The 13,686-nt window shown below is 52.5% G+C and overlaps 1 protein-coding gene across 1 annotated transcript in view; it reads left to right on the top strand.

Moving 5' to 3' along the window:
• The window catches only part of LOC138364436 (uncharacterized), a 72,871-nt gene that overhangs the window by 37,915 nt on the left and 21,270 nt on the right, over nt 1-13,686 (top strand). Inside the window, exon 3 of the mRNA XM_069324068.1 lies at nt 1,104-2,124. Within this exon, the coding sequence (XP_069180169.1) occupies nt 1,104-2,124 (1,021 nt within the window). The remainder of the gene's footprint in view (nt 1-1,103; nt 2,125-13,686) is intronic.

Below are 13,686 nucleotides of genomic sequence, written 5' to 3'. Positions count from 1 at the left end.
TCAGTATACATGCAGGCACACACTGGTTCAGTATACATGCTAGCACACGCTGTGAGGCTCAGAATACATGCAAGCACACGCTATGAGGCTCAGTATACATGCAGGCACACACTGTGAGGCTCAGTATACATGCAGGCACACACTGGCTCAGTATACATGCAAGCGCACACTGTGAGGCTCAGTATACATGCAAGCACACACTGTGAGGCTCAGTATACATGCAGGCACACACTGTGAGGCTCAGTATACGTGCAGGCACACACTGTGAGGCTCAGTATACATGCAGGCACACACTGTGAGGCTCAGTATACATGCAGGCACACACTGTGAGGCTCAGTATACATGCAGGCACACACTGTGAGGCTCAGTATACATGCAGGCACACACTGTGAGGCTCAGTATACATGCAGGCACACACTGTGAGGCTCAGTATACATGCAGGCACACACTGTGAGGCTCAGTATACATGCAGGCACACACTGTGAGGCTCAGTATACATGCAGGCACACACTGTGAGGCTCAGTATACATGCAGGCACACACTGTGAGGCTCAGTATACATGCAGGCACACACTGTGAGGCTCAGTATACATGCAGGCACACACTGTGAGGCTCAGTATACATGCAGGCACACACTGTGAGGCTCAGTGCTGACAAGCACCAGCAAGAGAGGCATCAAGGAAGGTGGTTGTTGTAGGTCTGGCAGCGGGGTGGCGGCGACCTACTTTATCTGCCATCATCGTGCACCAGCCACCCCCCCTCTGACGTCAACAGTGACGTCATCACCTTCATCTCTATGGCACCGTTCTTGTACTTGTTGCCGGACTGAGGCCCGCCGTCACCTGCCGTCACCACCACCGTCACCTGCCGTCACCACCACCGTCACCACCACCAACGTCACCACCACCACCGTCACCACCACCGTCACCTGCCGTCACCACCACCGTCACCTGCCGTCACCACCACCGTCACCTGCCGTCACCACCACCGTCACCACCACCGTCACCTGCCGTCACCACCACCGTCACCTGCCGTCACCACCACCGTCACCACCACCACCGTCACCACCACCACCGTCACCACCACCACCACCGTCACCACCACCACCACCGTCACCACCACCACCACCGTCACCACCACCACCACCGTCACCACCACCACCACCGTCACCACAACCACCGTCACCACCACCACCGTCACCACCTCCACCGTCACCTGCCGTCACCACCACCGTCACCTGCCGTCACCTACCGTCACCACCACCGTTACCACCACCGTCACTACAACCCTCACCACCACCGTCACCACCACCACCACCACCGTCACCACGACCCTCACCACCACCGTCACTACCACCCTCACCACCACCGTCACCACCACCGTCACCAGCACCACCACCGTCACCTCCACCGTCACCACCAACGTCACCACCAACGTCACCTGCCGTCACCACCTCCGTCACCACCATAACCGTCACCTGCCGTCACCACCGTCACCACCACCGTCACTACCACCGTCACCACTACCGTCACCTGCCGTCACCACCACCGTCACTACCACCGTCACCATCACCTGCCGTCACCACCACCTTCACCTACCGTCACCACCACCGTCACTACCACCGTCACCATCACCTGCCGTCCCCACCACCGTCACCTGCCGTCACCACCACCACCACCGTCACCACCACCACCGTCACCACCACCACCACCGTCACCACCACCGTCACTACCACCGTCACCACAACGTCACCCCCACCGTCACTACCACCGTCACCACCACCGTCACCACCTCCGTCACCACCACCGTCACCAGCACCGTCACTTGCCGTCACCAGCACCGTCACTACCACCGTCACCTGCCGTCACCACCACCGTCACCACCACCGTCTCCACCACCGTCACCACCACCATCACTACCACCGTCACCACCACCGTCACCTGCCGTCACCACCACCGTCACTACCACTGTCACCACCCCCGTCACCACCCCCGTCACCACCCCCGTCACCACCCCCGTCACTACCACCGTCACTACCACCGTCACCACCACCGTCACCACCACCGTCACCACCACCGTCACCACCACCGTCACCACCACCGTCACCACCACCGTCACCACCACAGTCACTACCACCGTCACTACCACCGTCACCTGCCGTCACCACCACCGTCACTACCACCGTCACTACCACCGTCACCACCACCGTCACCACCACCGTCACCACCACCGTCACCTGCCGTCACCACCACCGTCACCTGCCGTCACCACCACCGTCACCACCACCGTCACCACCACCGTCACCACCACCGTCACTACCACCGTCACCACCACCGTCACCACCACCGTCACCACCTGCCGTCGCCACCACCGTCACTACCACCGTCACCACCACCATCACCACTACCGTCACCACTACCGTCACCACTACCGTCACCACCACCGTCACCACAACCGTCACCTGCCGTCACCTGCCGTCACCACCACCGTCACCTGCCGTCACCACCACCGTCACCTGCCGTCACCACCACCGTCACTACCTCCGTCACCACCACCGTCACCACCGTCGCTACTACCGTCACCACCACCGTCACTACCACCGTCACCACCACCGTCACCACCACCGTTATTACCACTGTCACTACCACCGTCAACGTCATCTGCCGTCACCACAACCGTCACCGTCACCTGCCGTCACCACCACCGTCACCACCACCGTCACCACCACCGACACTACCACCGTCACCACCACCGTCACTACCACCGTCACTACCACCGTCACCGTCACCTGCCGTCACCACCACCGTCACCTGCCGTCACCACCACCGTCACCACCACCGACACTACCACCGTCACCTGCCGTCACTACCACCATCACCACCACCGTCACTACCACCGTCACCTGCCGTCACCACCACCGTCACCACCTGCCGTCACCACCACCGTCACCATCTGCCGTCACCACCACCGTCACCACCTGCCGTCACCACCACCGTCACTACCACCGTCACTACCACCGTCACTACCACCGTCACCACCACCGTCACTACCACCGTCACTACCACCGACACTACCACCGTCACCACCACCGTCACCACCTCCGTCACCACCACCGTCACCACCACCACCGTCACCACCACCACCGTCACCACCACCACCGTCACCACCACCGTCACCACCACCACCGTCACCACCACCACCGTCACCACCACCACCGTCACCACCACCACCGTCACCACCACCGTCACCACCACCGTCACTACCACCGTCACTACCACCGTCACCGCCACCACTGTCACCACCACCACCGTCACCACCACCACCACCACCGTCACCACCTGCCGTCACCACCACCGTCACTTGCCGTCACCACAACCGTCACCACCACCGTCACTACCACCGTCACTACCACCGTCACCACCACCGTCACCACCACCGTCACCACCTGCCGTCACCACCACCGTCACCACCTGCCGTCACCACCACCGTCACTTGCCGTCACCACCACCGTCACCACCACCACCACCGTCACTACCACCGTCACTACCACCGTCACCACCACCGTCACTACCACCGTCACCACCACCACCGTCACCACCACCACCGTCACCACCACCACCGTCACTACCACCGTCACCTGCCGTCACCACCACCGTCACCACCACCGTCACCACCACCGTCACTACCACCGTCTCCACCACCGTCACCACCACCACCGTCACTACCACCGTCACTACCACCGTCACCACCACCACCGTCACTACCACCGTCACCTGCCGTCACCACCACCATCACCACCACCGTCACCACCACCATCACCACCACCGTCACCACTACCGTCACCACCACCGTCACCACCACCGTCACTACCACCGTCACTACCACCGTCTCCACCACCGTCACCTGCCGTCACCACCACCGTCATCACCACCGTCACCACCACCGTCACCACCACCGTCACTACCACCGTCTCCACCACCACCGTCTCCACCACCACCGTCACCACCACCACCGTCACCACCACCACCGTCACCACCACCACCGTCACCACCACCGTCACTACCACCGTCTCCACCACCGTCACCACCACCACCGTCACCTGCCGTCACCACCACCCGTCATCACCACCGTCACCACCACCACCGTCACCTGCCGTCACCACCACCCGTCATCACCACCGTCACTACCACTGTCACCACCACCGTCACCACCACCGTCACCTGCTGTCACCACCTCCGTCAACTGCCGTCACCACCACCGTCACCTGCCGTCACCACCACCGTCACCTGCCGTCACCACCACCGTCACCACCACCACCGTCACTACCACCGTCACCTGCCATCACCACCACCGTCACCTGCCGTCACCATTACCGTCACCTGCCGTTACCACCACCGTCACCACCACCGTCACCACCACCGTCACCACCTGCCGTCACCACCTGCCGTCACCTCACCGTCACCTGCCGTCACCACCACCGTCACTACCACCGTCACCACCACCACCGTCACCTGCCATCACCACCACCGTCACCTGCCGTCACCATTACCGTCACCTGCCGTCACCACCACCGTCACCACCACCGTCACCACCACCGTCACCACCGTAACCTGCCGTCACCACCACCGTCACTACCACCGTCACCACCACCGTCACCACCACCACCGTAACCTGCCGTCACCACCACCGTCACTACCACCGTCACCACCACCGTCACCACCACTGTCACCTGCCGTCACCACCACCGTCACTACCACCGTCACCACCACCGTCACCACCACCGTCACTACCACCGTCACCACCACCGTCACCACCACCGTCACTACCACCGTCACCACCACCACCGTAACCTTCCGTCACCACCACCGTCACTACCACCGTCACCACCACCTTCACCTGCCGTCACCACCACCGTCACCTGCCGTCATCACCACCGTCACCTGCCGACACCACCACCGACACTACCACCGTCATTACCACCATCACTACCACCGTCACCACCACCACCGTCACCACCACCGTCACCACCACCGTCACCACCACCGTCACCACCAACGTCACCACCACCGTCACTACCACCGTCACCACCACCGTCACCACCACCGTCACTACCACCGTCACCACCACCGTCACCACCACCGTCACCACCACCGTCACCACCACCGTCACTACCACCGTCACCTGCCGTCACTACCACCGTCACCACCACCACCGTAACCTGCCGTCACCACCACCGTCACTACCACCGTCACCACCACCTTCACCTGCCGTCACCACCACCGTCACCTGCCGTCACCACCACTGTCACTACCACCGTCACTACCACCATCACTACCACCGTCACCACCACCGTCACCACCACCGTCACCACCACCGTCACCACCACCGTCACCACCACCGTCACCTGCCGTCACCACCACCGTCACTACCACCGTCACCACCACCGTCACCTGCCGTCACCACCACCGTCACCTGCCGTCACCACCACCGTCACCACCACCGACACTACCACCGTCACCTGCCGTCACTACCACCATCACCACCACCGTCACTACCACCGTCACCTGCCGTCACCACCACCGTCACCACCTGCCGTCACCACCACCGTCACCATCTGCCGTCACCACCACCGTCACCACCTGCCGTCACCATCTGCCGTCACTACCACCGTCACCACCACCGTCACCACCACCGTCACTACCACCGTCACTACCACCGACACTACCACCGTCACCACCACCGTCACCACCACCACCGTCACCACCACCACCGTCACCACCACCGTCACCACCACCACCGTCACCACCACCACCGTCACCACCACCACCGTCACCACCACCGTCACTACCACCGTCACTACCACCGTCACCGCCACCACTGTCACCACCACCACCGTCACCACCTGCCGTCACCACCACCGTCACTTGCCGTCACCACAACCGTCACCACCACCGTCACTACCACCGTCACCACCACCACCGTCACTACCACCGTCACCTGCCGTCACCACCACCGTCACTACCACCGTCACTACCACCGTCTCCACCACCGTCACCTGCCGTCACCACCACCGTCATCACCACCGTCACCACCACCGTCACCACCACCGTCACCACCACCGTCACTACCACCGTCACTACCACCGTCACTACCACCGTCACCACCACCGTCACTACCACCGTCACCACCACCGTCACCACCTGCCGTCACCACCACCGTCACTTGCCGTCACCACCACCGTCACCACCACCACCACCGTCACTACAACCGTCACTACCACCGTCACTACCACCGTCACCACCACCGTCACTACCACCGTCACCACCACCACCGTCACTACCACCGTCACCTGCCGTCACCACCACCGTCACCACCACCGTCACCACCACCGTCACTACCACCGTCTCCACCACCGTCACCACCACCACCGTCACTACCACCGTCACTACCACCGTCACCACCACCACCGTCACTACCACCGTCACTACCACCGTCACTACCACCGTCTCCACCACCGTCACCTGCCGTCACCACCACCGTCATCACCACCGTCACCACCACCGTCACCACCACCGTCACTACCACCGTCTCCACCACCACCGTCTCCACCACCACCGTCACCACCACCACCGTCACCACCACCACCGTCACCACCACCACCGTCACCACCACCACCGTCACCACCACCGTCACTACCACCGTCTCCACCACCGTCACCACCACCACCGTCACCTGCCGTCACCACCACCGTCATCACCACCGTCACTACCACTGTCACCACCACCGTCACCACCACCGTCACCTGCTGTCACCACCTCCGTCAACTGCCGTCACCACCACCGTCACCTGCCGTCACCACCACCGTCACCTGCCGTCACCACCACCGTCACCACCACCACCGTCACTACCACCGTCACCTGCCATCACCACCACCGTCACCTGCCGTCACCATTACCGTCACCTGCCGTCACCACCACCGTCACCACCACCGTCACCACCACCGTCACCACCACCGTCACCACCTGCCGTCACCACCTGCCGTCACCTCACCGTCACCTGCCGTCACCACCACCGTCACTACCACCGTCACCACCACCACCGTCACCTGCCGTCACCATTACCGTCACCTGCCGTCACCACCACCGTCACCACCACCGTCACCACCACCGTCACCACCGTAACCTGCCGTCACCACCACCGTCACTACCACCGTCACCACCACCGTCACCACCACCACCGTAACCTGCCGTCACCACCACCGTCACTACCACCGTCACCACCACCGTCACCACCACTGTCACCTGCCGTCACCACCACCGTCACTACCACCGTCACCACCACCGTCACCACCACCGTCACTACCACCGTCACCACCACCGTCACCACCACCGTCACTACCACCGTCACCACCACCACCGTAACCTTCCGTCACCACCACCGTCACTACCACCGTCACCACCACCTTCACCTGCCGTCACCACCACCGTCACCTGCCGTCATCACCACCGTCACCTGCCGACACCACCACCGACACTACCACCGTCATTACCACCATCACTACCACCGTCACCACCACCACCGTCACCACCACCGTCACCACCACCGTCACCACCACCGTCACCACCAACGTCACCACCAACGTCACTACCACCGTCACTACCACCGTCACCACCACCGTCACCACCACCGTCACCACCACCGTCACCACCACCGTCACCACCACCGTCACCACCACCGTCACTACCACCGTCACCTGCCGTCACTACCACCGTCACCACCACCACCGTAACCTGCCGTCACCACCACCGTCACTACCACCGTCACCACCACCTTCACCTGCCGTCACCTGCCGTCACCACCACCGTCACCTGCCGTCACCACCACTGTCACTACCACCGTCACTACCACCATCACTACCACCGTCACCACCACCGTCACCACCACCGTCACCACTACCGTCACCTGCCGTCACCACCACCGTCACTACCACCGTCACCACCACCGTCACCTGCCGTCACCACCACCGTCACCTGCCGTCACCACCACCGTCACTACCACCGTCACCTGCCGTCACCACCAATGTCACCACCACCGTCACTACCACCGTCACCTGCCGTCACTACCACCGTCACCACTACCGTCACCTGCCGTCACCACCACCTTCACCTGCCGTCACCACCACTGTCACCACTACCGTCACCTGCCGTCACCACTACCGTCACTTGCCGTCACCACCACCGTCACCTGCCGTCACCACCACCGTCATTACCACCGTCACTACCACCGTCACCACCACCACCACCGTCACTACCACCGTCACTACCACCGTCACCACCACCGTCACCACCACCGTCACCACCACCGTCACTACCACCGTCACTACCACCGTCACCACCACCGTCACCACCACCGTCACTACCACCGTCACCACCACCGTCAGCACCACCGACACCTGCCGTCACTACCACCGTCACCTGCCGTCACCACCACCGTCACGTGCCGTCACCACCACCTTCACCTGCCGTCACTACCACCGTCACCTGCCGTCAGCACCACCGACACCTGCCGTCACTACCACCGTCACCTGCCGTCACCACCACTGTCACTACCACCGTCACCACCACTGTCACTACCACCGTCACCACCACCGTCACCTGGCGTCACCACCACTTTCACCACCACCACTGTCACCACCACCGTCACTACCACCGTCACCTCCACCGTCACCACCACGGTCACTACCACCGTCACCACAGTAGTAGGGATGACATGCCACAGGCCCTTTTTTTTTTCTGGGGAAAAAAAGGGCCTGTGGCGTGTCATGGTTTTCAGGTCCAAAGGGGGAAAAAAAAAGGGCCTGTGGCGTGTCATGGTTTTCAGGTCCAAAGGGGAAAAAAGGGCCTGTGGCGTGTCATGGTTTTCAGGTCCAAAGGGGAAAAAAAAAAGGGCCTGTGGCGTGTCATGGTTTTCAGGTGAATTTGGGGAGTCACAGATTTGGGATTAAGGATTTCTTATGAGAAAAATAATTTCCGAGATCTTAGAAGTTTGTTAAGCATTCTTATGATGAAAATAAGTAGGAAAATCTTAAAGAAAAGTTTTAGAAAAATCGTGTTTGTGTCACAGCATTTCCAGGTAAACTCTATGGGCAACCTTTGCCCGTTTTCAATCACACATTTTCCAAGAGCATTTTCAGAGAATATTGTCTTAGATGTTTTGTTAAGGAAAACAGACAACTTATCCATAACATTTAGTTTTATATCCATTTACGGCTATTTCATCTGTAAATACCAAAATTGAACAGAGCCCAGTTTTAAGCTCATATTTCATCAGAGACCAGTTTATACCGAAATTCGCCAGAGTCTACTTTGAGAGCAAATTTCATCAGTGTCCTGTAATCTGTGAAAACTTGACAGAGACCATTTTATACCCAATTTTCGGCAGAGTCCAGTTTATGCTCAAATTCGCCAGAGCCTACTTTGAGAGCAAAATTAGTCAGAGGCAGTTTTAAGCTCATATTTCATCAGAGTCCAGTTTATGCTCAAATTCGCCAGAGTCTACTTTAATAGCAAAATTCATCAGAGTCCAGTTCTTGATCGAAATTCATCAGAGTCCAGTTTTCTAGCAATTTTCATCAGAGTCCAGTTTATGCTCAAATTCGCCAGAGTCTACTTTGAGAGCAAAATTCGTCAGAGTCAGTATTTAGCTCATATTTCATCAGAGTTCAATTTATACCTAAAAATGAACAGAGTCTACTTTGAGAGCAAAATTAGTCAGAGACAGTATTTTAGCTCATATTTCATCAGAGACCATTTTATACCTAAAAATGAACAGAGTCCACTTTGTGAGCAAATTTCGTCAGAGACAGTTTTAAGCTCATATTTCATCAGAGTCCAATTATCAACAGAAATTCGCCAGAGTCCAGTTTTCTAGCAAAATTCGCCAGAGTCTACTTTGTGCCAAAATATTCAGAGTCCAGTTCATGATCGAAATTCATCAGAGTCCAATTAAAGACCCAAATTTGACAGAGACCACATTTTCGCTACTAACAGTCCAATCCCCCTGAAATTTTAAACAGTCATATTTCAGACGTAGTAAATAAGATCAAGTCAGTTACAGAGCTCCAGCTCTTGTCCCCCTGTATTTGCATATTTTCTCTATATTCAGCTGTGTTCTTCACATTTTTTCCATGTTTTCTGTGTTCATTCCATGTTCTATAAATGTTCACAGCAAGCTCAGTTCAAATTTTTTCTGCCATTTTTCCCCTTATGTTCACTATGTTCTTTCTCATATTTTCATGTGCATCATATGTTCTCTGTATAACTTTTATACTCAATATTCATGTTCTCAATGTTCTTAGCTTGTTCTTCACATGTTCAGTGTTCATTCTTTGTATTCCCTATGTTCATTATCATGTCTTCATATTCTCTATAAGTTCATATTCCCTGTTTGTTCACTCTATTCATCAACTTTTTCTTACATGTTTTCTGTGTTCACCATATGTTCACTGTGTTCATTCCCTTACTTAACCTCATTTTTTTTATGTTCTTTGTTTCTTCCATTCACTAACTAGTTCTTTGTCAAATAATAGCATCAGCAATACAGTTCCCTCAACAATTTTAGTCACCAAGTTTTATTTTCAAAACTATATCAAAGTAATTCTCGTTGTCAACTTAATAGTTCTACCAACCCCGTTCTTAAACAAATCTACACTTTATTTAGTTCCAAATTTACAAAAGACAAACCTTTCTTGTAACTTCTTAACTAAAAATCTTTCGCCAATCAACTGAATCATAGTCACTTTTCTCATTTCTCAACTAACTTATTATCCAATCAACCAAAAATTGTCAAAGGAATCTTTCCAACACTGTTCATAACTAAACTTATTCCCTAGTCATCAGAAAATAACCGTGTTCTTCATGTTTCATTGTCATTTCATAACTAAAAAAATCTTTCACCAATCAACTAAAAACATAGTCACTTTCGTCAGTTCTCAACTAAACTTATTATCCAGTCAACTAAAAATAGTCAGAAATAGCCTCGTTCAACACTGTTCTTAACTAAAAGAACCTTTCTCTTAGCTAAAAATTGTCAAAGGAAACTTTTTTCAGCACTTCTTAACAGGCGCTATGTTTCATCAAGAAAATTTGTCAAAGGAAACTTTCCAAAACTGTTCATAACTAGCTTTTATCCATCGTCAATCAACTAAAAATAATAACTTTCATCATTTCTTAACTAAACATATTCCCCATTCATCAGAAAATAACCGTGTTCATCATGTTTCATTGTCATTTCATAACTAAAAATTATCTGCCAATCATCAGAAAAAGTCATGTTCATCATGTTTTGGCTTTTGCTCAACTAAAAGTATTCATCGGTCAACTAAAAATAGTTACTTCATCATGTTTCCTTGTCATTTCTTAACTGAAATATCACTTCTCTCATCTGAAAATAGTCAGGATTAACCTCATTCAACACCGTTCTTAACTAAAACAGCCTTTCGCTTAGCTAAAAATTGTCAAAGGAATCTTTTCAGCACTGTTCATAACTAACTTTATCCATAGTCAAGTAAGAAAATATAGTCAAAGATATCTATCATCGTCGTTCTTAACTGGCATTATACTTTGTGGAGCACTAAAATAGTCACTGTCGTCATATTTTGTCTTTTTCCTCAACTAAAAGAGTCAAATGTAACTTTTTCAACACTTTCGTAACTAAAATTATATGTCGCTAAGTAAGAAAAAATAGTCAAACGTAACTTTTTCAGCACTTTCGTAAAAATTATATGTCGTTAAGTAAGAAAAATAGTCAAAGGTGCTCTCCGTAACACCAAAGTTACTCTTCGAGATAACAAAAAGACGCTCTCAAACACTCAAATTTACTCGCATCCTCAAAGTTATTCTCAGAGTCATCAAAAAGTTAATCTCAGTCATCAAAATGCTATTCTCCAAGTAGCCTTTCATTCATCAGAGAACTTTCTAAGACATCTTCGTTCATTAAAGTTAATCTCAGAGGCATAAAAGTTATTCTCGGAGCTATCAAAAAGTTAATCTCTAAAACAACAAAAGTTAATCTCTGTCATCAAAGTTGATCTGCAAGATATCTTCGAGTCATCAAAGTTACTTTTCATTACATCAAAGACGCATTCAAATACTACCCATGTTCTCAGAAGTCATTCTCAAAGTCATCAAAGTTATTCAAAGAGCTAACAAAAGTTATTCTCAGAGTCACCTTCGTTCTTCAGAGAAACTTTCCAAAACATCTTTGTTCATCAAAGTTATTCTCAGAGTTAACAAAGGTAATCTCTAACTCACTCTCAGTCATCAAAGTTAATCCAAGAGACGTCAAAGTTAATCCAAGACATCATCTTTCATCAAAGATATTCTCTCTAAGCCATCAATGTTCTTCTCTAAGACATAAAAGTTATTCTCTATGTCAACAAAAGTTATTCTCTGAGCTAACAAAATACTACTCATGTTCTCAAAGACATTCTCCAATTCATCAATGTTGTTTCAAAGACATCAAAGTTAATCTCAGAGTTATCCAAAGACATTCTCAAAGTCATCTAAAGTTATTCTCTAAGACATCAAAGTTATTCTAAGAGTTATCAAAAGTTATTCTCAGTCATGTTATGTTATTCTCTAACTCTCTTCCATTCATCAAAGACATTCTCTAAGCCCTCAAAGTTATTCTCTAAGACAACAAAGTCATTCCCAGAGTCATCAAAAGTTATTCTTCGAAACATAAAATTTGCTCTGTAGGATATCTTCGTTCATCAAACTTATTCTCCGAGATATCTAAAGTTATTCTCAGAACAATCAAAAGTTATTATAAGACAACAAAAGTTATTATCAGAGCTACCCAAAGCTATTCTCAGAGTCACCTTCGTTCGTCAGAGAAACTTTCAAACATCTTTGTTCAACAAACTTGTTTTCAAAGTCATCAAAAGTTAATCTAAGACATCTGCTTTCATCAAAGTTATTTTCAGAGACATCTAAAGTTATTATGTAAGACATAAAAGTTATTCTCAGAGACATCAAATGTTATTCTCGAAGTCATCAAAGATATTTTCAGAGACATCTAAAGTTAATTTCTATGTTATAAAAGTTATTCTCAGAGACATCAAAGTGATCTCTAATTCATCTTCGTTCTCCCAAAGTTGTTCTCTAAGACACCTTCGTTCATCAAAGAAACTCTCCTTCTTCCATCATGTTATTCTTTAAGACATCTTCAGTCATAAAATTTTCTCTCCAAAATGTAACTAGTTCAGCTTTTCATACCAAACCTGCATTTCTGTTAAAATATATTTTCGCAGACACTTTACCCTAAAACTGTTCTCTGAACTATCCTAACTTAACTTACCTTACCTTACCTATCTTACCTAACTTTACCTATGTTACCTTACCTTACCTACCTTTCCTAACTTAACCTGCTTAACCTATCTTACCTAACTTTACCTATGTTACCTTACCTTACCTACCTTTCCTAACTTAACCTGCTTAACCTATCTTACCTAACTTTACCTATGTTACCTTACCTTACCTACCTTTCCTAACCTAACTTTACCTATGTTACCTTACCTTACCTACCTTTCCTAACCTAACTTTACCTATGTTACCTTACCTTACCTACCTTTCCTAACTTATCCTGCTTAACCTATCTTACCTAACTTTACCTATGTTACCTTACC

The sequence above is a fragment of the Procambarus clarkii genome, chromosome 13, assembly GCF_040958095.1.
Source record: "Procambarus clarkii isolate CNS0578487 chromosome 13, FALCON_Pclarkii_2.0, whole genome shotgun sequence".
In the NCBI taxonomy this organism is placed as follows: domain Eukaryota; kingdom Metazoa; phylum Arthropoda; class Malacostraca; order Decapoda; family Cambaridae; genus Procambarus; species Procambarus clarkii.
Note: the sequence above shows the minus strand (reverse complement) of the source record. Positions and strands in the feature narration are given on the sequence as shown.